The sequence below is a fragment of the Tetrao urogallus genome, assembly GCF_951394365.1.
Source record: "Tetrao urogallus genome assembly, chromosome: 4".
In the NCBI taxonomy this organism is placed as follows: domain Eukaryota; kingdom Metazoa; phylum Chordata; class Aves; order Galliformes; family Phasianidae; genus Tetrao; species Tetrao urogallus.
The window spans coordinates 49,124,895-49,151,664 of record NC_136817.1 but is presented as its reverse complement, the minus strand read 5'-3'; the positions used below and the strand labels follow the sequence as shown (position 1 = coordinate 49,151,664).

At 37.9% G+C, this 26,770-nt stretch overlaps 1 protein-coding gene across 1 annotated transcript; it reads left to right on the top strand.

Moving 5' to 3' along the window:
- Positions 1 to 1,599: 1,599 nt before the first annotated feature.
- On the top strand, positions 1,600 to 26,770 carry N4BP2 (NEDD4 binding protein 2; the record flags this gene model as incomplete). The annotated part of the gene is made up of 16 exons (XM_079535123.1): positions 1,600 to 1,804; positions 3,478 to 4,696; positions 5,551 to 5,675; positions 6,877 to 6,965; positions 7,804 to 7,880; positions 9,146 to 9,301; positions 10,379 to 12,681; positions 13,613 to 13,698; positions 14,985 to 15,027; positions 17,902 to 18,146; positions 19,601 to 19,719; positions 21,072 to 21,210; positions 21,353 to 21,538; positions 23,880 to 24,048; positions 25,810 to 25,933; positions 26,725 to 26,770. The coding sequence occupies 16 exons, from the start codon at positions 1,600 to 1,602 to the stop codon at positions 26,768 to 26,770; spliced, it is 5,331 nt and encodes a 1,776-aa protein (XP_079391249.1).

The following is a 26,770-nucleotide window of genomic DNA, read 5'->3' as shown; positions in this document are numbered from 1 at the left end:
GAGGATTGGCTGACACGCCTGAAGGCTGTGTTGCCATTCAGCAAGACCTGGATAGGCTGGAGAGCTGGGCAGAAAAAAACCGGATGAGGTTTAACAAAAGCAAGTGTAGAGTCTTGCATCTGGGGAGGAATAATTGCATGCACCAGTACAGGTTGGGGGATGACCTGCTGGAGGGGAGCTCTGCGGAAAGGGACCTGGGTGTCCTGGTGGATGACAGGTTGGCCATGAGCCAGCAGTGTGCCCTTGTAGCCAAAAAGGCCAATGGCTTACTGGGGTGCATTAAAAAGAGCGTGTCCAGCAGGTCGAGGGAGGTGATCCTCCCCCTCTACTCTGCCCTGGTGAGGCCTCATCTGGAGTACTGCGTCCAGTTCTGGGCTCCCCAGTACAAAAAAGACAGGGATCTCTTGGAAAGAGTCCAGCGGAGGGCCATGAAGATGGTGAAGGGCCTGGAGCATCTCTCCTACGAGGAAAGGCTGAGTGAACTGGGTCTGTTCAGCCTTGAGAAGAGAAGACTGAGAGGGGACCTGATCCAGGTCTATAAATATCTAAGGTGTGGGGGGCAGAATGGCGAGGCCAGACTGTTTTCAGTGGTGAGTGGAGACAGGACAAGGGGAAACGGCTGGAAACTGCAGCATAGGAAGTTCCGTACAAACATGCGCAAGAACTTCTTTACAGTGAGGTGACGGAGCACTGGAACAGGCTGCCCAGGGAGGTGGTGGAGTCTCCTTTTCTGGAGATGTTCAAGACCTGCCTGGATGCCTACCTGTGCGACCTGGTGTAGAGAACCTGCTTTGGCAGGGGGGTTGGACTCGATGATCTCTGGAGGTCCCTTCCAACCCCTACAATTCTGTGATTCTGTGATTCTGTGAAGGCACCTCTGGACATCATCTGGTTCAGTGCACCTGCTCAATCAGCATCACCTAGAGTAGGTTGCTCAGAGCCATGTACAGTCAGGGTTTGAAAATCTCCAAAGATGAGAACCCTGCACCCTGTCTGGGCAATATTTTCTTATACTGGAATACTGAAGAACCTCAACTTTTTACCCTTACGAATATTTGAAACATAAAGAATAGTCATGCTCTGAAGTACTTCTGGAAAACAGCAGATGTTCCAACTCTTTCAGTAGTTTTGTAAGAGGAAAAAAAAAGCTCTGAATTTTTAACAGAATATAAACTTTCCATAATGTTAGCTGGTCGTCAGTAGATGTTGGCAGAGGAGTACTTGTGAACTGTCTGCTTTGCATAGGTAGCTTCCTTTACTGTACTTTCTTTCAGGCACAGATTGGATAGATAGTTAATTAGAAAATAAGATTGCTATTTTGCTATCAGCCATTTGAAAAGAAGAAAAGCAGCCTTCTGAAAAGTGTTTTTTCTGGATGCTTAAGTCTTTTTGATGTTTTATGTATCTTAACAGGGGACATGGAAATGTGACTATTTAAAAAAAAATATATTATTTTTTTTTGGTTCTCTTCTTCCCAGGTCTGCTATTCCTGTTGTATGCATTCTGGCTATGAGAATTTTCTTGTGATTTCTGAGTTTGGTACTCTTGGCCTCATGGGAACAAAATAAAACGAAAAGCAACCTGATTTTGGTAAACAAAATGCCACGGAGAAGGAAAATTGGTGGGAGTCCTTCTCGGAAGACTGGAGCTGCTGCTTTTTTACCCCAGGGGGACCCAAGCCTCTCAATGTCACAACCAGCCTACAGTGTCAATAAGGAAAAGCTCTTCAACAGCATGTCAGAAATGTTTTCTGACTTAGATCCTAGTGTGGTTTATATGGTTCTCTCAGAATGTGATTTTAAAGGTAAATACAGTTTATTTGTCATTCAACTTTGTTCCATATGCAGACAGTTCTTTACTAGGGCAACACCAAACATGTTGATGTGGGAGTCGTAAACGTATTTGTGAGTCTAGTTTTTAATGAGTAGGTGAGTCATAACTTTTTTTTTTTTTTTTTTTAGCTCTCTCCATGCAAAAGTTTATGTTTGTGGGATGCTGGTGATGTGCAGTAACAGTGGGCTTTAAAAAACAGAGATACAGTTTAATTGGCTTGATCTGAGATACAGAGCAGGCAGCGGTAGAGTTGTGGGGGGAATCTGTTTCCAATTAGTTTCTGAACCAAATCTGCTGGATGCATAAAGTGTTCTTGTGGGAGGGTATGCTATTTTCTAGAATGATATTTTTTTAAGACAGTGATACACGTTACATTATCCTGGCAACATTTGATTTTTCTTAAATATTTGAATTGAGCTTTTGTTTTACTTTCTGTTTTGCACTGTCATCTTGTCATTTCTAGTGAGGATTAGTTGTTTCGAGATAAATTGTGTTTTTCATGTTGAATTCTCTGCAGCCTCACTTGGGCTGTTTTTCTCCCCCTGTATTCTGCCAAACTACTTACCCACCTCTACTGTCATTTTCATTTTTATGTCTGTGTGTCCAGTTCTTCTCATGCTTTGTGGTTCTGAAATTTTCCTATATACAAGCTCATTAGCTTGTAATAAAAATAATGGCAAAGATACTGGATAACAATATCTGAGTTGTTTGAGCAGGGAATAAGTCATATGTGGAGCATGTTAATCAAGCTGTGATTAGCTGAGATTTTTCTAAGAGTACTGGTAAACAAGATAGAGATTGATATTTTTCATATGCATGAAAGCTATGTAGCCATTAAAAGGGCTTCTCCTTTTATTACTGTTTCTATCTTACCAAAATTGTAGTGAGTTTATAATTTAGTAGGTCACTCATGTTTGTTGTTTATTCCTTTAAAACTGGAATTGATGGAGTTATTAGACTTATAAGCATGAGTCAGTAAGTTTTATGAAAACGACAGCTTTGTCTAGAAGATTTTTGGAGAATTCAGTAAACAAGCTTAAGTTCATTATAATGTGTTTTTTTTTTTTCTTTTTTTTCTGCATTGTACTTCAGAAAAATAGAAGCTTAGCTTTAGTGCTCTGGTGCTGCTTGTGCTAGCTTTTCGTTTTTGGTCACATTATTCATAGGCATATACTCCATTTAGTGTCTTTACAAAGATTTGATGAAGATACTGAAATTTTCAGACTATTATGACATTTTCATTTGGACTTAGCCATCATGAAAGTAATTTTTATACTTGTATCTCTTCACAATAGCTCCATTTCACACCATTTCACTTAGATGATTTAGATTAGAAGTATTCATTTAAACATCCAGATCTGGGTGTTTTTTTTCAGTTAAACTTAGTCATTTTTATACATGATTTCCTTTAGTCGTTTTAATGCATATTATGTTATTATTTTGCAATATGTCTGTTTTCAGCTCTGTTTTTTTACTCTAATGAGAAGCAGATGATGAGGGTGCAGAAGATATGTTAACAGATGAATTAGTGAACTTTGTTGGTTGTCTCTTGTGATAAATACTTCTTGAAGTAAAAAACTATAATCTCATCAGCCTGCATTTCTTCAGTTGACTATGGTTAATTTTGTTAATGTTATTCAACAGTAGAAAATGCTATGGATTGTCTGTTAGAGCTGTCCACTCATGCTGAAGGAGCAGCATCAAAAGTTTCAGATTTTGAATCGGTGGCATCGTCATTAGCCCTTGTTAATCAGCAGAGATCTGTTCCAAATCAAAGAATATGGGAAAGTACTGTGAAACACTGTAATTCTGAAGAAGAAGAAGAAGAAGAAGAAAAGGTCTCATCACCTGACATGCCGCTGACTGAAGAACTGGATTCCTTAATAGAAAATGCTTTTCAGAGATGCAGCTTGAGTGTTGAATTGCCTAATTCTGCAAATGATCAAATTGTATGTGAACATGATGGCTTTAAGGAATTTCCTGAGTGGGAAGAATCAGATTTGGGTTGCAATGTTCTACTTTTTCCACACCAAATAGCGACAAGTAATGAGGTTTTGGAAAACTGCTCTTCTCAACTACCAGTGAATCAGCTGAACATCCAGACAAGCTCACCAGCTGCATCGGACGCTTTTGCACAAGCATTAGGGGATTCCGATTTGTCAAAAATACGCGTTCACCAGGATATGGCTTCAGAAGCCTATAAACAATCAAATGGAGAAACCTCCCGTGGAAATTCTGATCAGGCACAGCATATTGTTTCAGATCATAAAAGTGCAACTACTGCTTCTGGTGAGTCTTCCCAAAGAGCTCTGGAACTTGGAGTAGCTATCACTGAAGAGCCTAATTCACAGTGCCTGCAACAGCACAGAGAGTTAATGACTGCCTGTGACACTCACAGCACTTCTCTTCCAGAAGCTTGCATCTCTCTTGAAAAATCCAGTTTCAAAACACCAAAACTTAAGGATTTTCAGCAATCTGAGCAGAATTATAGTTTTAATCTTTCTACACCATCATGTCGGACTCAACAACAATGGAACCTTATGGCTCCTGCCTTTTATCCGTCCATTGGAAGTCACAGCTTTGTAACTCCAGTGGCTGTCAGTCCAGGACAGCGGAGGCCTGTTTCAGACTATAGGACATTGGAAAAAGGACTTGTTTTTTCTTCTCCAGTGGTTCCAAATGCCTGGGATAGCAGCCCTTCTCTGAAGGTATGGGAAAATCAAGATAGAAACTCAAAATTGAACCTCTCGCAAGCACAGCAGCCACCTGTTTGTCACATGATGAGAAAAAAGATGCACCTTATAGGTCAAGTACTTGTTCTTCTCAGAGGTGTTCCGGGATCAGGAAAATCATATTTGGCAAGGTAGAACATCTATATTGTGAGCTTATGAAAGAAGTTGCTTAATTGTCTAAAAGATTTAGTGCAGGCAAAGACAATTTTCTGACATTTGTAAATAGCTATGATTAAACCTTAGTTGTCGTGCTACATTTAATACATGGTACATACAACAACACAAATAATAATTACTGGAGAGAGCAAAGTTACTTCCAGCTCCTTGACCTCTAGTGGAAAGAGAACTAGGAGGAATTAGCTTTAACTTCTGTCACTGGTCTGAGGTCTGGAATGGAGTTTTATGCCAACAGAGAGTCACTTAAGTAGTATTTGAGTGTACTGTTCCAGTACAGTCCAGTTCCTATCAGTTTCAAGTGTTTCCTTCCAGTAACAAAGATGGAAATATACAAGCTCTTCAGTAGGTAGAAGTTCTTCTGCTATTGAAGTTCTTTTGGGGGGGGGGGAAAAAAAGAACAAGTAGTATGTGTTGAGATTGAATCCTTTATTTCTTTTGTAGCTCTCCAAAAGTCCATGCTGTGCTTAGTCTCCTCTGTCTGGCATCTGAAATATTTGATGCGACTAAGACTGCATGTATATTTGTTCATATAAAAGTATGGACAGAAGGTATAGATGGAAAAAATTCTGGTTTCTTTAAATGAGGCTTGTAGGGAACCTGTATCAGCTGTTTTTCCCAGATATCTGCAGCATTTGGTAAAGGAGGGAAATTGCTACAGTTCATCTTTGCCAAAAGGGTGACTTTTCCCTTACCTAAGTTTGCTGTTTCTGGTTTGGGGCAAGAAATGATATACATGTAGGTATAATAATAAGTAGCAGGGCTGGGGAGGAGAAGGGAAGAAAACTACTTACTGCTTCATCTTTCGCAGGATGATACTGGAGGATAACCCAGGTGGAGTCATTCTTAGTACTGATGACTACTTTTATAAATGTGGAAAGTACCACTATGATGCACATTGCTTAGGGGAAGCACACGAGTGGAACAGGAAACGAGGTGAGAAATACATAATAGACTGGCTTGCTTGTTTACGTTTCAGTGCTTGTGTGCTGTTTAAGAAGTTACCTGTTTTGTAACGCTTGTGTCACAGGATTGGCATTTACTTCATCTTAAAATTATTTTTTATCATGTGTGGTTAAAGAGGCTGAGCACAAACTCAGGTATCATTTGTCCATGGTGTGTTTTGCAATTGAGAATATCAATGTCTTTCTCAAAACATTATTTTGTCCTCAGATCTTGTAATGGTATGTATTTTGGTGTCGGTCTCATTTCTGGAGTGGCAGCCTGTGCTATCTCCTGGGAGTATTTCTTCTGAGATTAAGATGACTGAATATGGACACATACACAATAAGCAATGATAATGTTGATACAAATAACACTTACACAGATACTTTCCTACTGGTTTTTTTTTTGTTTTTTTGTGGTTTTTTTTTTTCCCGTTGAGCATTAATTTGCTGTCAAATTTAAAGCAAATTTATAAGAACTAGACAGAAATGGCTGTTTTTTCATAATTGGTGTATTTTTTTTATAGGGGCTTTCACTAAGCTCTTCTATGAACAACTCTTTTTTTAAAGTTTCTCTGCTAAATTTCAACCATGATCACTTCTACATTGTCAAAAGTTACAATCTGTGTAAAAATGGGCTAATAAGAAATGTGGGATTTGACAATAACTTGGTAACAGTGTGTCTGAACAATCATAGCTACAGAACTTGGTGCTGTATCTCAAAGCTAGTAATTCTAAACATTGTATTACTTTGTATGAAAAAAAATAATTATTTTGATTTTTCATATCTTACACAGTTTACAGAGTGGACTAATCTTAAGACTGTTATAAAGCCAAGAATTTTGTATGCAACAAAGAAGTCCACTTTAAGGTGATCATGTAGTTTTTTTTTTCAGTTTGATTTACTGATTGATTAGTCACCCTGCTGCATTTTACATCTGCATTTTCATTCCTTGATTATCATCCATTTATTAATTCAAAAGAATAATGTCGTATCCCAGTGGCTGTACAAATGAGGGGGGGATAAGAGGGCCTTGGAACACACCAGTCAAACTGTGCAAGAGTACTTAGTGATTAATCATTATGGATTATCTATTCAAATATTGTTACATATTTAGAGAATAGTGTAATGTCCAGTCTATATCATGAAATTAATTATATCACATTTTGTTTTGTACATGTGTGTCTTTCAGCCAAAGAAGCATTTGAAATGAAAATCTCTCCTATAATCATAGATAACACAAACATACAGGCATGGGAGATGAAGCCTTATGTTGCTTTGGTTAGTATTGTGATTGTTCCATGTGGAAAGAGTTGACCCTTTTGTCAACATATGATTTAAAATGTGATTATCATTCTCAGTCTAGCTAGTGTGTCACAAAGAAATCTGGAGTCATAGAAATGTTACGTGAAACATTATTACCTAACATCATGTTCTGCACATGCCTGCATATTGAGCTGACCTGGTTTCCAACTGACAAATCCAAGTGTTTTGTACGTAAGAGCAAAAATGTATTTTGTTGGGGAAACTAGGTTCTGTTCCTCTTCTATATGATCAGAAAAACAGCAAGTTACTTTGTTTTTTTTTTTTTTTGAATGTAATCTGCACTAATAAGAATAGGGCATATTAATGACTGTTTACTTGCAGCCTGCTCAAGTTTCCCAGATTTTGGGAAGGCTGTCTGCTCTAGCGATGTTAGTGTAACTGAATTGCTTGTTTGGAACTGACTTGCCTCTGGCCAGCTCTGAAAGTAAGCAGTGAGCTTTTCTCTGCAAGAGACTGTGTAGATTCATGCATACCATGCCTGAAAAGATGAGATGCTGCAATCTTGACATGACATGACAGAGGACATGCAACTTTTAAAGTAGTGACTGTATTTTATTTATTTTTACTGTGAAGTTGGCACACATCTAATTATACCATAAGTAAGCATGTTGGGAAAAAAAAAACAAACCTCCATATATCTAATCAGAAGTGAATCTATGAAAGAAAATGTTATTCCAGATATGTAACTATTTTTGAAAAATACAATAAACAGCTTTTAAAAAAGCAGCCTGTGCATGTTGCATGTCTTTTTACATGTCTGATATGTTCTTTGTTTTATATCTTTTTTATTCAGGCTCAGCAGTTCAAATATAAAGTTATGTTTCGAGAGCCAGACACGTGGTGGAAGTTTAAACCGAAAGAACTTGAAAGGTAAGAATGTAAGGGAAATTTTTACATTAGATTGCAAATATAAACAAGTTGGAGCTTGGGAACTTTCTTTACGTAAAATAAGTTTAAGAAAAGAAAAACTTTGGGATGGTCAATCACTGGAGGAGGTTTCACTAAGTTTGTGGATGCTCAGTTACTACGAGGTACATCCAAAATGTTACAGCCTATTCTGGCTGAAAAGTAGTTTGAACTATGTGACCTCCAAAGGTTCCTTTCACTTTAAATTATTCTATGATTTCATAATATGTGTTGTCATCTGAATTTGCATGCTTAGCTTTAACTTGACCACTCTTCAAAGGAGGTGAAGAACATTATCTTCTTTCCTAAAATAGAAACTAAACATGTGTGGGTTCAGTAGAAACCAAGGACCACCTGTGCCTTGTTGACTGGTAATATCTTGTCATGATGACACGAGCTCCTTGATCCCAAGCCTAGATGAGGCTATGTTGTCTCTTGAACTGAGAGGAGCTCTGGGTCATTCAGTAACCGAACACCCGTTGATTGCTGGGTAGCCTTCAACATAAATACTAGCTCTTGGTCCTTGCAGACTTCATGTTCAGAAAGCAGGAACAAATGGGAATCATTTTGGAATAAACTATGGTTAGATCAAAGGAAGGAAAGTCCAGCCTTCTTATGGTGCTAGAGATCAGCTGGGATTTTCTCCTCCACCTTCAATTCCTTTTTGCTACCTTTGTCAGTTTTCACTTGTTCTGCAGTAATTCCTCCTAGAACATGTTGCTAATTGGTGTTTAACGGAGTTGGTGAAAATGTTGGACCCTAAGAATGTGTCCATAATAATAAGCGAATTGGTTTTGCCTGAAGACTCATGGAGTTGTTAGCTTAGAAAAGCCAGTGAAGTAAGGGGGAGTTCAGAAATCTGCCTTACCCGGTTTGACTTCCTGTATCAGTATCTACATCTGATGTGATGTGTTTCTGATGCTTATTTGTAGGCAGCATGGTAATTGTATGGTGTTAGATTTTAGTATTAAGCAAAACATCCTCTTGCAGAATAGGGCCACCAGGTGGGGTAGGGAGATGTCAAGCGGGGCAGGAATTTGTTTAAGTCTCCCCATTTTGACTGCCTTGGCACACTAATACAGTAAGAACTGCTGTTTCAGCTTTTGTCTTGGCCCCTTGAGTTCTCTAGTTAGTCTTTCTGTAACCACAAGTTATTCCCTTCTCTTAGTGTATTCTGATACACAAATATGAAATGTTTCTTGTTCTTTTTCTTTTTTTCAAATACATAGGCGGAATATTCATGGGGTATCTAAAGAAAAGATCAAGAGAATGTTGGAGCAATATGAACGTTGCCTTACTGTTAACTCAATCTTGGAGTCTTCTGTCCCAGAAAAATCAGAAGTTACTGCTTGGAATGAAGATCCTTGTCAGGAGGAAAGTCATAGGTTAGATTCTTTTACTAGATTTGTAGCTTTAAAAAAAAAGAAAAGCAAAAAAATAAAACTTTATAGCAGCAAGGCCTGGGTGATGATGTTGAACACTATACATTCCTAAGATCAAATAAATAACAGAAAAGGAAGTACTGTAGAGTTGTGGGATTTATTATTATTATTATTATTAATTACAATAAAATATAAGATAATAATAATAATAAAAATATAAAATAATAATAATAATTTTTAGGAATTACAAGATTTGTAGAAATGAACAGTAAAGGGATCTAGCTAGCAAATAGATGCTCTTTGAAAATCTCTGTATAGTTGTGTTACCTTTCAGTAAACCACTCTTGGTTAACTTGTTAACAGAATACAAGCAAGCTACAGTTGGAGCTTGAGTGTTGGTGTAAGATGATGTTTTGTGCAATAGTAATGAATTACCAACTTGCTCTCAAATATATGTAATGTGGAATTATCTAGATTTATGTTAAGCATAAACACAGATTATTTTGTAATGGATAATCTGAATAATGTTCCTATATTGTCACAGTGCATAGGAAATCTTATTTTATTCTTTCTTTTTTTTTTTCTTTAATAAATTTGAAATCAAGTAGGAAATGATGGTTAATGGGAAGTTGTATGTTTTGAAAAGTGATGTGATGTGAAATGGCAGATCCCTTCCCAGTTAATTTCTGGACTTTTTTTGTTTAGTATCAAGCAATCAGTGTGGTAACAAAGTGCTCCAGTGCCGAACTGAATGGTGGGAACAGGGGAAGATAGATTCCTGCAAAAGTATTCCTAAGCACTTTGATGAACTAAAAAAGGGTTACTTTCCAAAGAAAGCTCTGCTTTGTTTAGCTCATTGTTTTTTATAATGAAGTGTTGAGATTTGGCTTAAGTCATCTTAAATTTGTTTTCCTCTCACTGAGATTATTCAACTGGATGATTTAACTGTCTTGAAAGACAGTTTATGATCTGTAATTTTTACATTATTGAATTGCAAAGCCAAAATTAAAAATGTGGACAAGAACAAGTGCTTGAAGAAAGTTTGAAGTAGATTTTTCTTTATTCCAATTTGTCTTTCAGAGAAAGGGAGGCACATTCCCAAAAGGAAAGCAAACCTTTTGCTTCTCGTTTGGAGCCTCTTAATTTACCTGAAGATGATAAACCTCTTTCCAGTTGTTCTCTAATTTCAGAAAGTAATTTTGCTCCCGAGAGTTATCAGAAAGAGGAAAAAGAAATGGAAAATAACTCAGTGGAACACAATACTGAGAACAACACCATTCAAGATATCTTGGATGTTGATTTGTCGAGTTATGTCGAGAAAGAGCTGCCCTTGGAGAAAAAAGAAGAAAAAGGAGAAAGAATGGAAATTACTGAAACAGAAATGGATGAGACTGATATAATCACAACTGAAAAAACTGTATGCTTGCATAGGGGAGGAGTTGAGAAACACAGTAATGATAATATTCTCAAAGTTCAGACTGAATCTGAACAAAACAGTGAAATAGGCTTGGAGTCAGATTCAACAGAAAGAAGTAATGTAGTGGAACCAAGCATCTCGGTTATGGAGGCATCAGAAAAACCAGAACTGCTGAACTTTCTGGGTGACTGGCCTGTACAACAAACGATGGGACAGAGAGTCAAAAGAACTAGAAGGCTAGAAAAATCTTCTCTGAAGAGTGATAGGGAAGGTAAAACTCCCAGTCAGCATCCTGAATTAGGTAAAGAGCAAGCTGGCCTAACTGATACCTGTACTGTTGTGAAAGGTCAGGAGGGAGAAAATACAACCTCTAGTTGTTTCTCTGCTACTTCAGATAAAGTTGCACCAGACCTGCAAATAGTGGGACATTGGCCGGTGTCATTAGAACAGCGACAACAAAGGTCAAGAAGAATGAGGAAGACAAGTCTAAGTCAGTCTGATGAAGGTAGAAACACTGAAGGTGATGTTAACAGAAGTGCTCTTGACACTGTAGATGTGCTTCGTGGGATACCTATGGACACTGTAGAACAGGATGTGGAAGAGTTGCATTTTCACCAACCTGAAATGATAGGTAGTGAAACAGTTGCTAAGAAAAAAACCCAGCAAAATAAGAAAACAAGGAAACATCACAAATTAGCACTCACTTTTACAAACAATAATTTGCCCCACTCCAAAGAAGAGGAACAGTTGTCTGTGCCTGATTCTGCAGAAGAGAAAAAAGATGCATGCTCATGTAAACAGATAAGTAGCCATTCACAAACCGAATCTCATGATTTTGCTCTCCTGTGGAGATTAGAAAATAAAATGCTTTTTCCTGAGACTGTCAAAGTATTGCATGGCAGATTAGATGGCTTCAAACCCAAAGACATGGATAATGCCTCAGGTTCTCAGGAAAAAATACCGTATCGAGTTATGTATGATAAAAGTACATTTGTGGAGGAAAGTGAACTTATCGATATTGATGAGACTGAAAAGCTAAACATGCTGTGTAAACTCTTTGATTCATTTTCAGTTGAAGCTGTGAAAGATCTGTACGAAAGATGTAACAAAGACATAAACTGGGCCACAGGTCTACTCTTAGACTCTGATGAAAAGTTGCACAACGATGTTAATACTGAATGGTTTCAAGTAAAAGAAGCTGAGCCAGTTGTTGCAGACTTTGATTTCAAGGAAAATACCAACTATGATGAGAATCGTGACAATTGCACAAACACAGAGCAAATCATTGGGGCTAGCAATGTTTCTGATCCTTCAGAAGACCAGAACTCATCAATCAGCACTGAGGAAAGTAGAGTTACCAAGACAATTGTGGCAGATGCTGGTGTGTCTGACTCATTTACTGCTGTCATGTTGAATGATTCAGTGGAACTGAAAAATTCCAGTGATACAGCTCCTAGAGGCTATGCAGGCAGCTCAGCAGCAAGTGTCAATGAGTCCATTTCTGGAATGCAAGAGATGGAGTCTGAGAGTCCTGTTGAAGAAGTGATGAATAAGCTCTCAGTCTCACAAGTTGATGTAGATTTATACGTACCCGTAACTTTATCTCAAGCTCTTAAAACAACTACCAATTCAAAATTAACTAATGAAAGCGACAGCAACTCTTCAGAAAGCAATGTGGAAAATGCCAAAGGGATGCCTTTGTTACTGGATATGGATGATGCACCTCTGATAGATTCTAGGAATGATAAAGAGCTGGAGACTGATAGAGAAAATCTGGGGAGTTCCAGGGAGATCAGTGGTAAAGAGGAAAGTGGAACTTTGAGCAGGAATGAAGATAAGGCCAAGACACAAAGCCCTTCACCAGTATCATCTGCGGCCTTTGATATAGATAGCCTAGAACTAACGTTACCTCCTGAACTGGCTCTCCAGTTGAAAGAAATATTTGGGCCTGTTGGCATTGATGCAGGTATGGGCGTAATTATTTCCGTATTTTCATTGTGCTTTTTTTCCATGGCACTTGATTGTTTTAGAATGTATTTGCACAATTCTTCATGATACTCGTTTGCTTTTGTTGACCTAAAAATGAAACTGAGCCAAGCATGACGTAAAACATGAATCCAATAGTGTTACATTCTAATTGTGTCTTTTAATACACATACTTTAAAAGCATAAGAAAATAAGTTGGCTTATTTACCTTTTGAGCCACAGGCCTTTGAGGAATATTGAGATGGAGAGGAAGATGCACATGAATACTGGTTTGAAAAAAATAAAGAAGGAGAAAAAGACTTTAGGTATCAGCTAAAGTGGTGAATATGAATAGCTTAAAGAGAAAATTAAGTCTATGTTTAAATGAAAATAAAACAGGAGGGAAAAAAAAAGTTTGATTTATCATGGTGAAGAAAGCCATAAGCGGTTTGAACATGCATTGAAATACAAAAATCATAGACTAATAGAAAAGGGAAGGAATAGAAACACGAGGGATATAAATTATTTTCTTTCCCTTTTTTTTTTCCTTTATCCTAAAGTTTACGTGATGTGAAACTCTAGGTACCTGGCTTATTGGTGTGTTTGGCTGCTTCTGCCTTGCATACCCACTCAATAAATAAATAAATTAATTAATTAATATATTAATAAAAAAAAAAAAATATATATAAATAATGATAAACATTCAGCAAGTATCAATGAAAGTCAGTGAGTGCAAACTTTTTCCGTGTGACAAACCTTGGCTTTTGAAACTTAGTGTAGTTACTGAAGGTGTTTTTTTTGTTGTTGTTGTTGTTTTTAATGACAATTTGTGCAAAACCTCCAGAATTCAGTTTAATAAGTACTAGTACCTTCTGTGCTTGGACAGAATTTTGTAGAATGCTCTGATGGATGTACTTTCTTTCTTCCACAAGGATCACTAACTGCTGAGGATTGTGTAGTTCATATTGATCTGAATTTGGCAAAAGTGATTCATGAAAAATGGAAAGAATCTATTCTGGTAGGTAGATTTATTTTGATGTGACATGCTGTTTCAGACCATTCATCTGTATGTCTTAACCTAAAGGTGTGTGTAAGATTTAAATATCGTTGTGAGATCAGTGATAAAATACAGTTGTATTTTGTGAACTGTGTGGAGTAGGTCGATATGTTGTAATGGGCAGAGCTGTAGAAAGACAATTGAAGGGGTGGACTACAAGTTACCAGTGTGTCATTGTGTAACAGGAGCCTTGAAAATGAAGGGCCATAGTATGAAATCACATTACAAGATTGATAAAATGTACGATAGCCAAAAAGTCATTTATGACATTTTGACATCTAGGAAAAGTTATTTTATGAATTTTTGTCAGTAGAAAACATCTATGTGTATGTTGGTTGAAGAGTTCAGTAATCTCCATTTCAACATAAACGCATGAAACTTGGATTTCTGTTCAGACATGCTTTTGTTTGGTTTATTTAGTTACACATTGGGACAACACAGTTATGAAATGCTAGCGATGGGGAATGTTTCTAAAGCTTGTGCTTTTGCAAATATCTTTATCTTGTTCCCCTATATTCAGCACTAGTGAGGCCGCACCTCGAGTACTGTGTCCAGTTTTGGGCCCCTCACTGCAAGAAAGATATTGAGGCCCTGGAACGTGTTCAAAGGAGGGCAACAAAGCTGGTGAGGGGTCTGGAACACAGGCCATATGAGGAGAGGCTGAAGGAGCTGGGAATGTTCAGCCTGGAGAAGAGGAGGCTCAGGGGAGACCTCATTGCTCTCTATAACTTCCTGAAGGGAGGTTGTAGTGAGCTGGGGGTCGGCCTCTTCTCTCGTGTCATTAGTGATAGGACCAGAGGGAATGGCTTCAAGCTACGGCAGGGGAGATTCAGGCTGGACATGAGGAAGTATTACTTTTCAGAAAGGGTGGTCAGGCACTGGGATGGACTGCCAAGGGAGGTAGTGGAGTCACCGAGCCTGGGGGTGTTCAAGGAAAGGCTGGATGTTGTGTTGAGGGACATGGTTTAGTGGGAGCTATTGGTGATAGGTGAATGGTTGGACTGGATGATCTCTTAGGTCTTTTCCAACCTTGGTGATTCTATGATTCTATGATTCTATCTTTTAAATTTCACTTTTAAAATATTTTTCTTAAATGCATTTCTTTTAAAATATTTAATCTTTGAGAAATACTGTGAAACATTATTTTACGGCTGATTTGCCTAGAAACTTGCATAGTTCCAATGTGAATTTCTATGTTATTAACTTATTAGCTTATTAACAGTCACGTTTTTACTGTTTTCATTTAGAAGCGTCAGAGGAGAGATGAATCATGGAAGTTGTCTGCAGAAGGTATGCTAGATATTCGTTGTAAAAAACAAACAAAAAATAAAAATAAAAACCAACATTAGAAGTCCCTTTAATTATTTTAAATTTCAGTAGGATTTCAAATACTTTCATTGTTAAAGAATGATGGACAGGTCATTAAGCTAAGTTTCAATTTATTGGCCTTGACTCTCATTTACCACTATTTTGCAGAGTTGTAGAAAAGATGTTAATTGTATGCAGCATCACCAATCCTAGGTAGATAAAGGGGAAAACCAAATAATTTTGTGTACTGGCAAGAATTTAGAGAAGCTCTGGCTAGATTAAACAGCTGTTTGATAGGACATCTCTTATCTCTGTGGGAAGAAAAGATGCAGCCAGATAGTTGCTAGCAGAGGAATATTTCTGCAGCTGATGAGGGAAGGAGGTCGAAACTACAATATGCACACACTGTTGTCCTTTTCAGATTACTTGTTTATTGCAGGAAGATGCATGTCATTGTTCAGGTAGTGTTAAAATCTGTAAATCTAGTTTCCAGTCACTCAGCTTCCTAGGAAAAAATGTTTGTCTACATCTCAGCCCTCTTACATACAATTGGGGTAGAGACTTGGATTGCAGTGTGGGCACAAAATCCCCACTTGAATGGCCAGTGTTGTTAGCGTAACTTCCTAGAAGGCATCTGTCATTATGTTAATCATTGTAAGTATGTAAATACATAAGTCAATAATTATCTTGTAAAAGCATATCTTCATGTATGCGCAAGGTACATTGAAAATTTGATGAATCTGGGGAATATGGTGGCTTTTCTTTTAGGAAGTAGGTGAAGATGATCAGGTTGTTTTCTACAATAATAATATCCTTTTTTAACAATCACCAAAAGTATTTATGTTCTTTGGAAGAGGAGGCAAGCAACTTATGAGGATTACAAATATGCGGTGAAGCTGTGCAGGGAGAAAATTGGCAAGGCTGAAGCCCAACTAGAACTGAACTTGGCCACTGAGGTGAAAGACAACAATAAATATTTCTGTAAATACATTAATGGGAAGAGGAGGGCTACGGAGAATCTCCATCCCTTGTTGGACACAGAGGGGAACACAGTGACCAAGGATCAGGTTAAGGCTGAGGTACTTAATGCCTTATTTGCCTCAGTCTTTAATAGTAAGACTAGTTGTTCTCTGGGCACACAACACCTTGTGCTGAAAGATAGTGATGGGGAGCAGAATTGATCCTGCATAATCCATGAGGAAATGGTTTGGGATCTGCTTCAAAAGCTGGACACTCACAAGTGTCTGTGAGGCCAGATGGATTGCACCCTAGAGTACTGAGGGAGTTGGCAGATGTGATTGCCAAGCCACGCTCCATCATCCTTCAACAGTCCTGGCTAACAAGGGGTGTCCCAGTGGACTGGAGACTGGCAGATGTGACGCCCAGCTTCAGAAAGGGCTGGGAAGGTGATCCCCGTAGCTACAGACCTATCAGTCTCACATCGGTGCCAGGGAAAGTTATGGAATGGATAGTCTCGAGAGCCATCAGAGATCAATTAAAGGTCAACTAGGGGATCAGGCCCAGTCAGCATGGGTTCATGAATGGTATATCCTGCTTGACAAACTGGATGTCATTCTAAGACAAGGCAACCCACTTAGTGGATGAAGGTAATGCTGTCAATGTGGTCTACTTGAACTTCATTAAAGGCTTTGACACTGTACCCCACAGCATTCTCATGGAGAAGCTGGTTGCCCATGGATTAGATGGGCATACACTCTGCTGGGTGAAATGCTAGAAATCTGGGCCCAAAGAGTTGTGGTCAATGGAATTAAATCCAGTTGGCAGCCAGTCATCAGTGGTGTCCCCCAGGGCTCAGTACTGGGGCTACTCCTATTTAACAATCTTTATCAGTTATCTTTATGAAGGGATTGAGTGCACCCTCAGTAAGTTCGCAGACAGCCCCAAGTTGGGAGGGAGTGTTGATCTGCTGGAGGATAGTAAGGCACTACAGAGGTACCTGGATAGACTAGATTGATGCGCAGAGGCCTACTGTATGAGTTTCAGTAGGGTAAAGTGTTGGGTATTTTGATCACGACAAACCCAGGCAACCTTACAGGCTTGGGGAGGAGTGGCTGGAAAGCTGCCTGATGGATAGGGAGTTTGGTGTGCTGATGGACAGTTGGCTGAATGCGAGCCAGCAGTGTGCCCAGGTGGCCAAGAAGGCCAACGGCATCCTGGCTTGCATCAGAAACGTTGTGGTGAGCAGGATTAGGGAAGTAATCTTGCCTCTGTACTCGGCACTGGTGAAGCTTCACCTCGAGTACTGTGTTCAGTTTTGGGCACCTCAGTACAGAAAGGACACTGAGGTGCTGGAGCAGGTCAAAAAAAGGGGCAACAAGTCTTGTGAAGGGCTTGGAGAGTGTGCCATACAAGGAGCTGCTGAAGGAACTGGGGCTATTTAGTCTGGGGAAGAGAAGGCTGAGGGGAGATGTTATTGCTCTTTTCCGATGTCTGAAAGGTTTCTTGCAGTGAGAGCAGGGTTGGTCTCTTCTCACTGGTGACAGGTGACGGGGTGAGGGGAAATGGCCTCAAGCTGTGCAAGGTTTAGGTTGGCTATCAGGAAAAGGATTGTTAAGAGCTGGAATAGGCTCCCCAGGGAGGTGGTTGAGTCACCATCCCTGGATGTGTTTAAAAACTGTTTAGATGTGGTGCTCAGGAATACAATTTAGTGGTGGGTTGTTAGGGTAGTATGGTTAGGGTGAAGTTGGACTTGATCTTAAAGGTCTTTTCCAACCTGATCAATTTTGTGGTTCTATGATGCTATCTAGGCTGGAAAGCATCTTAATTATTTTGACTTTTGCTTGTGTAAATAAACTAATTGTTTTACTTGTCACCTCATTTTTACTGCTTTTGAAGGTTCTACATTGATTCAGCAGATAAATATGAATGACTCAAAAATGCTGTTATCTCAAAATGCAGAGAATAAAATGCAGAAGAAAGGAATGAACTGGGTTTCAAGTTCATCTAACGAAACACAGATTAAAAAAGCAGCAACATCAGAAGTTTTTCCTTTTATGGATCACTGGAATGCTCGAACTCAGAAAGTTTCTCTCAGACAAATAATATCTGAAGAAATAGCTATGCAGGAGAAAGAGGACCTGGTATGAATATGACAGTTTTTATACAGATTATATGATTCATTACCATTAGTAAAATGGAATGTCTTATGTAGTGACTCATCTTTGTGCTGCTTATTACAGCCAGAATTTGAGAAATAAATGCATGCCCATTAGTGTTATCAACTGCAGTGATACAGACATTTGCTTGTAGTAAATGTTTGTTGATTTATTTATTTTTTTTTTAATTCCTTTTTAAAATGTAACATCCTGATTGTTTCACAAACAGATCACGGTGCTTTTCACTATACAGGTTAGCATTTGCATTTGATTGAATTGTTTTTTTCATGGCTCATTTAAAAAGAGTGAGGTGACTGGTGTGACTTCCTGTACTGTTTAATAGGAAAGAAATATCAGCAATTTCTTATTTAGCTTCTTGCATAGTTCATTTAGAAATTGAATTTGTTAATGTTTTTTCTAAACCCACAACATTCCTAACAAATGAGACTTATATTTTAAAGTGTTTGAGGATAATCTCAAGTGGCTTTCTGTACTGACTTGTCAGAAAATAACAGAAAATAATAATAAGCATTTGCAGAGATTTTTGTTTTGCATTTTCCACACAGTTCCCATACGCTGCCTTGTTTGTGTATGCATAACACTGCCCTCTTCTGTGGGGCAGTTCAGAACAGACAGCTCTGTTGGTAGTTGTCTCTGATACACGGCTGTCCTAGAAAAAGAGAATTTTTTCCTATCACTAAAGAAATTTGGATGTTACAAGCCTGTAGTTTGAAAGAATGGCTTGTGGATTCTTTTTTTAAATGGCATGCATGTGGCTTACTGATAACGGTAATGTGATGTCCACAGGTTTGGATTCATGGAGCTTGGCTTTTTTTTGACAACTTCTTTTTTCTGCAGTCTGAGTATTGGGATGATCAGAACGATCAATTTATATTGGGCTGTAATTAGTGTAATTATATGTGTATGTATGATTATTCTCCATGCAACTTTACAGATGTATTTAATACACTATAACTTCAGATATTTTACACTAGAACAGCATTGTTTCCTCTGCTTGATAAGAAAACATGGCTTCAATCCCAACCTCTCAGTATCACTTTCTGCAGATACCTGAGTAGAGGTGAACTTCCTAAAAGCTTAATTTGAACCAATTAGGCTAGCATCAGATGCATTCCTAAACTGAAAGTCCTTCTAAAGGTAGCCCTTTTACATCTTCCAAGTTATGAGCCAGCTCCAATTGAGTCACTTCAAATGACTGCAGAGAACTGCAGTGGTGTGCAGTACAACTCACTTGTCCTTTTTTCTCATCAAATCATTGTGGCAGGCTGATAATGATGTGTTATCATTGCTGTGGGTATGTAACTACTGAGTGAATATTTTGTTTGAAATCCTAACAAATAGCAGTATAGTTGGTTCCACTGTTACTGTATTTTGTTCTAATCATGAGCTTGAATATTATTCCTTTGTCTTCTGGATAGAAACGTGTTCCTTCTGTGGCTAGAAAAGATTGTGCTGCTAAACTGAAGGAGAAGCAACTTTTTGAGATGTTTCCAACTATTAATCAAAATTTCTTAATGGATATCTTCAAGGACAATAAGTAAGAAGTCTTTAAAGTTCTTTGTAAAACTACTATTTGGTATTACTTTGTAGTGCACATTTGTTGTCTTAAATACTAAGAGTTAAGGTTCTCCAAATTAATGCCTTTTTTTTTTTTTTTGGAACTGGCATTTCATGATTTTTGTAGATTTAACTATGGCAAAAGTAACTGGTCTTAAAAAAAGAATACTGGAAATTATGTTACACTTGATTCTTCATTTGAAGAATAAGCTTCACTCTGCAGGAGAAGTACATATCTGGCTGTTGACTGCAGTTGGTGGAACTGTGTATTTGCTCTAGAGTTGAGGTGTAAATTAAGTGGGATAAATTGCTGAAGGATGTAACAGTGGGTGCAGAGCAGATAGCACTCAGACCAAGAGGGAAACTGCTATTGCCTGATGTTAGCTGCTAGTAGTTTCCTTGTTATTATAGCAACAATGAAGGAATCAGCCCTCTTTGTTTCTTCTTGCTTGTGTTCTGCTTCTCTTTTCTGCATTATATTTCTGCTGTATGTGGCAACCTTCTTAAAGTCTCTGTGAGCTGAACTTCTTTTCATGAGAAACTTCCCTTTTTCGTCCTTGGCCAGTTGAATGTCTGTCTCTCCACACAGATTTGCTTAGCTATTTATCAGTCTTTCTGCTTGTCCAGGTCATTATCAAAACTTTTCCTTGTGAAATGTTTAAAATAAATTGTTTATCCATCTCTACAGCTTAAATATTTCTCTTGTTTTTCACATATGAAATTCTTTTTCATAGTATTGTTTTTCCTAAAATCTAGTTCTGACCAATGTTCCTCTTGTCTGCTTACTGAACAGCAAGAGAAGTATTAAGAAGAAAAAGGGCTTACTAGAAATGTAATGGCTGCTGATCTTCTACTCTTACTGTATTAAGTTTCTAAACAAAAAATTGACTGGAAATATGAGGATTTTCCTGCATAAGTTTCAGAAAACTGAGCTAGTTTTAAGCTAGTTTGTACTATTTAACACAGTCCAGAGGAGATTTTAAGATAAAGTAACTTATGCAGCCCAGACAGCAGCATTTATTCCTAAATGGATGTCTGTGTTTTATGAAGATACGATGCAATTTACTTTACTATTTAATTGTCCTTTTTGTGTTTGAGTGCCCCTCAATTACTTCTCGGATGAGTAAGACTGCTTGTGCATTGATGTCAGTAATGCAGTACGTTTGACAAAGTTGACAAAGTCTTTTTGTAATAAGCTGGAAAATTCTATTCTAGTGCTTTATATTCATAGGCATTTGTATCTGTAACACTATGAAGGTCTGTAGTGTGTATTTTAATAGAAGTACCAGCTAATATCTTTGGAAAGTCACAGATTTTACTTATCATTTACAGCTATTCTTTAGAGCAGACCGAACAATTTCTGAACTGTGTTCTGGAGGCAGATCCTGTAAAAACAGTTATAGCTCAAGAAAGTGTTCAGCGAAACGAAATTGCTTCTTCATACAGTGCTGCAAAGAATCGGGAGAAGGTGGTATCATTATTATTATTATTATTATTGTTGTTGTTATTATTATTATTATTATTTCAAATAGTAGTTACAAGTGTATCCGAAGCCATGTCAGTAAAAACACCTTGGAAAACATTCTTAGTTTCAACGTTGCAAATTTTTACAGGCAAGAAAAGCTAAGGAAGAAGATGATGTTTTGAGTGAGATATTTCAAGAATATGAGTATCCACAGTATGATGACTTTAGAGCAGAAGCTTTTCATCACCAGCAAAAGAGGCAGGAGTGTTTGAAAAAGGCTGGGGAGGCCTATCACATGGGAATGAAGCCTGTGGCAGCATTTTATGCACGTCAGGTAAACTTAAATATAGTGCTTTCTTTCTGTGTGTAGAGACATAAGTAAATACTAGATTGGAAGTGATAACAAAGTTGGGCCTACTGCAGTTGCTAGATTTGTTCAGTATTTTGAGAATCACCTTATGCTTAAACTTGCATTTGTTAGTAATGATGCTGACACATGAAACTGATGTAACCAAATTCAGTGTGAAACTTTGTGAAAGATCACATGCAAGTGCTTAGGTATGCTAAACATCCCAGAGTGCACTCTCTCATCTGCATGCTCGTAAGCACCAAGATTTGTGTCAAAATGGTCTTTCCAGGTTCACTAATGCATGACGTAGAGTGCAATAAACATTAGCTGTTGAATCCTCTGCGTGTCCTTGCAGTTCCTCTTAACTGGTGAGGAACTGTTTCTACACAGGTCTTTTGTATTTATTAGGAATCAAACAATTATTAACATGTGATCTTTTGCCTCAGCATTCTGCTTATTTAGTCCTTCATAGGTCTTTGGAAGATTACTGTCAGCTGTCTTTGTGTCCTGATTTTGTATGTCTGTATGGGTACAAGCTGTTTTTCTATCAGGATAATGTGGTGTGGTATGCCATGCTTTTTGCCATTCATCTGTTTTCCAGAACGTAGATCTTCTGCTGATCAGTCTTGTAAACTCTGGCTGTGGAGCACAGGCAATCCAGTCTTGATTCAACCACAATTCTCAGCATGTATGACTGGGACTGCTCCAAAAGCAATGCCTCCTATTTTATTGTGTTGGCTCGCAGTATCAGAGGCTGATAGATGTTGGTGGTATGGCAGTAGAGGCTGAACCTTCTCACCAATATTCTGTTACATTTTGATGCTGTGCAACAGATGGCAGCAGAGAGGCAGTCTGACAAAAGGGCCTCTGACATGGAGGTGCGCGTGAAGCAAAGGTGTCTTTGAATTTTTCCAAGTGGAAAAAATTGCACTCATTGACATTCATCAACACTTGCTGAGCTTTAATGGAGACCAGACAGTGGATGTGAACACAGTGAAGCAGTGGGTGGTGCTCTTCAGCAGTGGCAGTGTGAAGGGCAAGCCACATTCTGGACAGCCATGTGGATTTTTGCAAGTGCGGCATGCAGACATTTGCTCACAGCTGGCAAAAATGTGTCGCTAATGGTGGTGACCATGTTGAAGAGTAGTGTTCTGTAGCTGAGAATTTTTTCTATTAAACAGTATTATTGTGTTCTTTGTATCTGTTGTAGTTTCTACGGGAACAGATAGGGGGTATAACTTTTGGAGCACTCTGTGTGATTTAAAGTCTTCCCTTTGTTTTTGTTCTTAAACATAATTATGAATACAGTCTGGAAATCTATAATGTATTTTCTTTTAGGTAATAAGAAGGCAAGCCAAAGTACCTTTATTCATGAAAAAATACTTACGCCTGGTGGCCTTGTCCTGTTCTGGTAGTTCTCTGAAAGTGAGAATTATAGGGCTGTTATCTCTGGTCTGACACTAATGTACTTCAGATGATCCATTTTAAGAAAGTGTAAGACAGACTGTCACTTCAGTTCTCTTGAGCCCTTGTCAGTCCAGTACCTGGAGTTAAGTCTTTCATTTCATTTCAGGTTGTGCTTAAATATTGTCAAAGACATAATGTGTTAACTTTAGTCTCTCAGATGTGATCACTGCAATGTTTTTGGGAAACAGATGGTACTTGTTCACAGTGTAGTGTTAATAGTTCTGTACCCTCCTTGCCCTTAATTCCAATTAAGGCTGTACTGATATCATTAGTCATAAGAGATGTCAAAAATATTAGGAATTACAGTAGTCAACTTGTCAAGCTTTTGCACTTCTTGGTTAGTCTGATTTTTAGAAATGCATTCAGAAGAACTAACCTAAAATATATAAAATGTATTTTATATAACTCAGCAGGGTTTTGCTGGGCAATTAGGCAGTTTCTTTGGTACTATTTCATAAGTTTTTGTTGAATACTTTCAAAAAGTAAAATGCGGTTAAAAAAGTGAAGTTATTAGGGTAATAAATCTGACAGTTGGCACGAAGAGTAACTTTTTAACTCATGTAAGGATTTTATGTTCTTGTGCCTTCTCTAGCTTTTTCCCTTTCTCATGAAGCTTTTTTTTTTATGGTTTCTTCTTTTTGCCAGCTTTGAGCAGTTTCCTGCAAACAAATTTCATGAAATCTCCTTGTGGGTAGATTTCACTGAGCTTCTTCTAGGAATTGTGTTGTGCTTATAAACATCAATACCTCAAACTGTGAGATTAAAAGCACCCTGTCAGGACTGTCATTTTGAACTCAGCAACCGGTGTAGAACTTAAATCATGTCTCAGACTGTAATATTCCATTACGTTTGAATAAAGGGTCGCCTTCATGAGCAGAAGATGAAAGAAGCCAACCATGCTGCTGCTGCGCAAATCTTTGAAAGAGTAAATACTTCCTTGCTGCCTCTGAATGTGTTGGATCTGCATGGTCTCCATGTGGATGAAGCTGTGAATCAGTTGTCCAGAGTGCTGCAGGAAAAAAGCAACGGTAGGCAAAAGCTAATAATTCTTGTCTCCTAAAAATTATTCTCCATGGTCTCTACTAAGAAACCACTATATACAGCAATAGCAGAGAGTCCAGTTGTAATTCTGCAACACGTGAAAGCAGCTGCCTTTTGTGTAGTTTTATTTTCAGAATTTCCCCATGGAAGTTGTTTTCCTTGGCAAGGTAATGGTTATTTTTGCTCAGTGGTGCTATCCTTTTTTTATCCTAATGCTTTTGTACTTGTTTGTTTGCTTCTGTTTTATCCTCAGTTGTTTTTTTTTTTATTGAAGACTTGATCTGTCGAAGATTTGATCTATCCCTTATGGCGTTTTTAACAGAGATGATAATGCAAATGTTTGTGTCATACTTGCATTGCTTTGTTTGGAACCTTATTGCTTTTTTTAAACTCTTAAAAAAAAAAAGAAAAAATCACTGCAATTCTAAGCACCATGATGATATGGTCTTCAACTTTCACATGAAGGTGTGTAGTTTAAGCTATCTTTTGATAAGCGTTGTAAAAATCTGTCAGCAGGATCTTGAGATAATGCTGCTTCCATAAATGCCATGTGCAGTTTTGCTTGAGGGCTTGTTTTGTCTCCCAATGAAGAGACGTACTTGCTGAGTGTTCTTGCTGTAAAAGGACATTTTCTGCATTATTAGTTTATCCTATAAATTTAAGTGCACTGGGAGTGTTTTTTGTATGAACTATTTCTTGTGCAAGTCACCAGTGCTCAAAACTTTTTAATGATAGCTACTGCACACAGTGGAAACAAAAAACTAAGTGTTCAACAGGGAGTCAGATGTTCAGTCAGAGCTAATCAAATTACATTGTCTTTTAGGAGAACATTTGTTTGCTTTAAGCTACAGTCTGATCTATCAGTTTAATTTCCTGAAGTTACACTGACATCAGGAGTTTAGGAATGGTGGGAGGAGCTCCTTGTTCACTCCATTCACCTCGTTATTGAAAAAAAATCATGTTTGCTTACATACGTAGAAGAAGGATCAATACAGGGTACTTAGTGCTGACACAATGAACTGCAAACTAATACAGAAAGTGAGAGAGAAAAGTTTAGGAAAAATATCCTGTGATCATCTTTAACTGACAAATCTTGGTGGTTGTGAGTATACAACATTTTGTTTATATTTTATTTAATCTTTTACAGATTTGGGCAGTCTTTTCTATCAATTTGGGCTGATGTTATCTGTAGGATATGAATAACACCTAACAAGGGCTGTGTGCTGACCTATGAAATCATGTGCTGCAATGTAGCAGAAATTAGTGTGACATAATTGTCAAAAAACTGCATGGATTTGTTTTCTATTTTCTTCCTTCATATATCCATTAACATGTAATTTCTTTATTCACGTTATTGTCACTTAAAAACTAAGTATGTAACACCCTTCTTTTTAAATTAATTATATTCCCAAAGGGTATAAATCCCAAGTAAAGAATAGATGATAAAACCAGTAAAGCTGCTGTGGAATTTTGAAGGATTTCCTGATGATCACATTACATATTACAAGCAGTCTAGACTTAAAAAGTTTTGCTGTATTTTTTTGTTTGTTTGTTTGTTTTGTTTTCTGAGTATCTTTTTCAGAAGAAGGGAAATTACTTTTATATGAAAGGTTCATTGGCCAGCATGAGAAAAAAAAGCTCTAAATCACTGGTGAAAGTTTTCAGAAAAATGGAGGTGAGAAGGTTGTGCTGGATGCCAGGTCTCCGCAGAGAATAAATTTTAACTGTTACTGTGCCTGCTGTTACAGAGTACCAACAGTCTGGTGGTAAACCTTACCTCTGTGTTATCACTGGAAGAGGAAGCCATAGTCAGGGAGGAGTTGCTCGCATCAAACCAGCAGCTATCAGATACCTCACAAGCCACAACTTCAGGTGAGTTTACATTTTTGTTGGTGGGATTTGGTTTTTTTCTTATCCTGCATTTAACTGAGTGAAAATTGGTCTGTTCTATCATACTGCTAGGCTACTACATTGATTGATGCCCGTCTCTGTTTCATAAGACCTGTACAACTTTATGATTCAAAACTGATATAATGGATACCTATTAAATCTGAGATCCTTTCATCTGACATAAGTGAAAACACTATAAGTTAAAGTTATCTAAACGTAGCTTAATTGCCTCTTTCCATTTAAGGTCACCAGCTTTTTAATGTGAAGAGGTAATAATCTTTTTTATTGGTCTCCAATGTATGCTTCAGCTCTCAACTTCTTATATGGGACAGCAATTTAGCAAATCTGGTGTTGGCATCAATGCGTTTGCTACCTCTTCTTTATGGGAGTATAAATGAAGGTGACTGTGAAGGTGGGATTCAGAGCAGAGACTTCTTCCCATTTCCCTCTCACTTTCTACAGAATACAGGAGAGAAAATGTAGTTTGAAAAAAATATCTGAAAAGAGAGGCAGAATGAATGTAACCAAGAATACTGGGCAACCTTTTCTTTTTGGGTTTGGTTTGTTTTTTTTTTTTTTTTTTTTTTTCCTCTCCAGACCCTACAAAATCCACCTTTACTGTCACATCCAGGGGATGTGTTGGTGATCTGACTCTGGCATGCACACTTACTTGACTGAGAACATTAATGCTTTCCGTGTGTTTGGTGGTGGCTTAGAAATATGACACTGAATGTCGCTTTCATGTTGAAATTTCATTTTCTCTTATTTCACAGGTTTGCAGAAATAAAGCCAGGCTGCCTGAAAGTCATGCTGAATTGA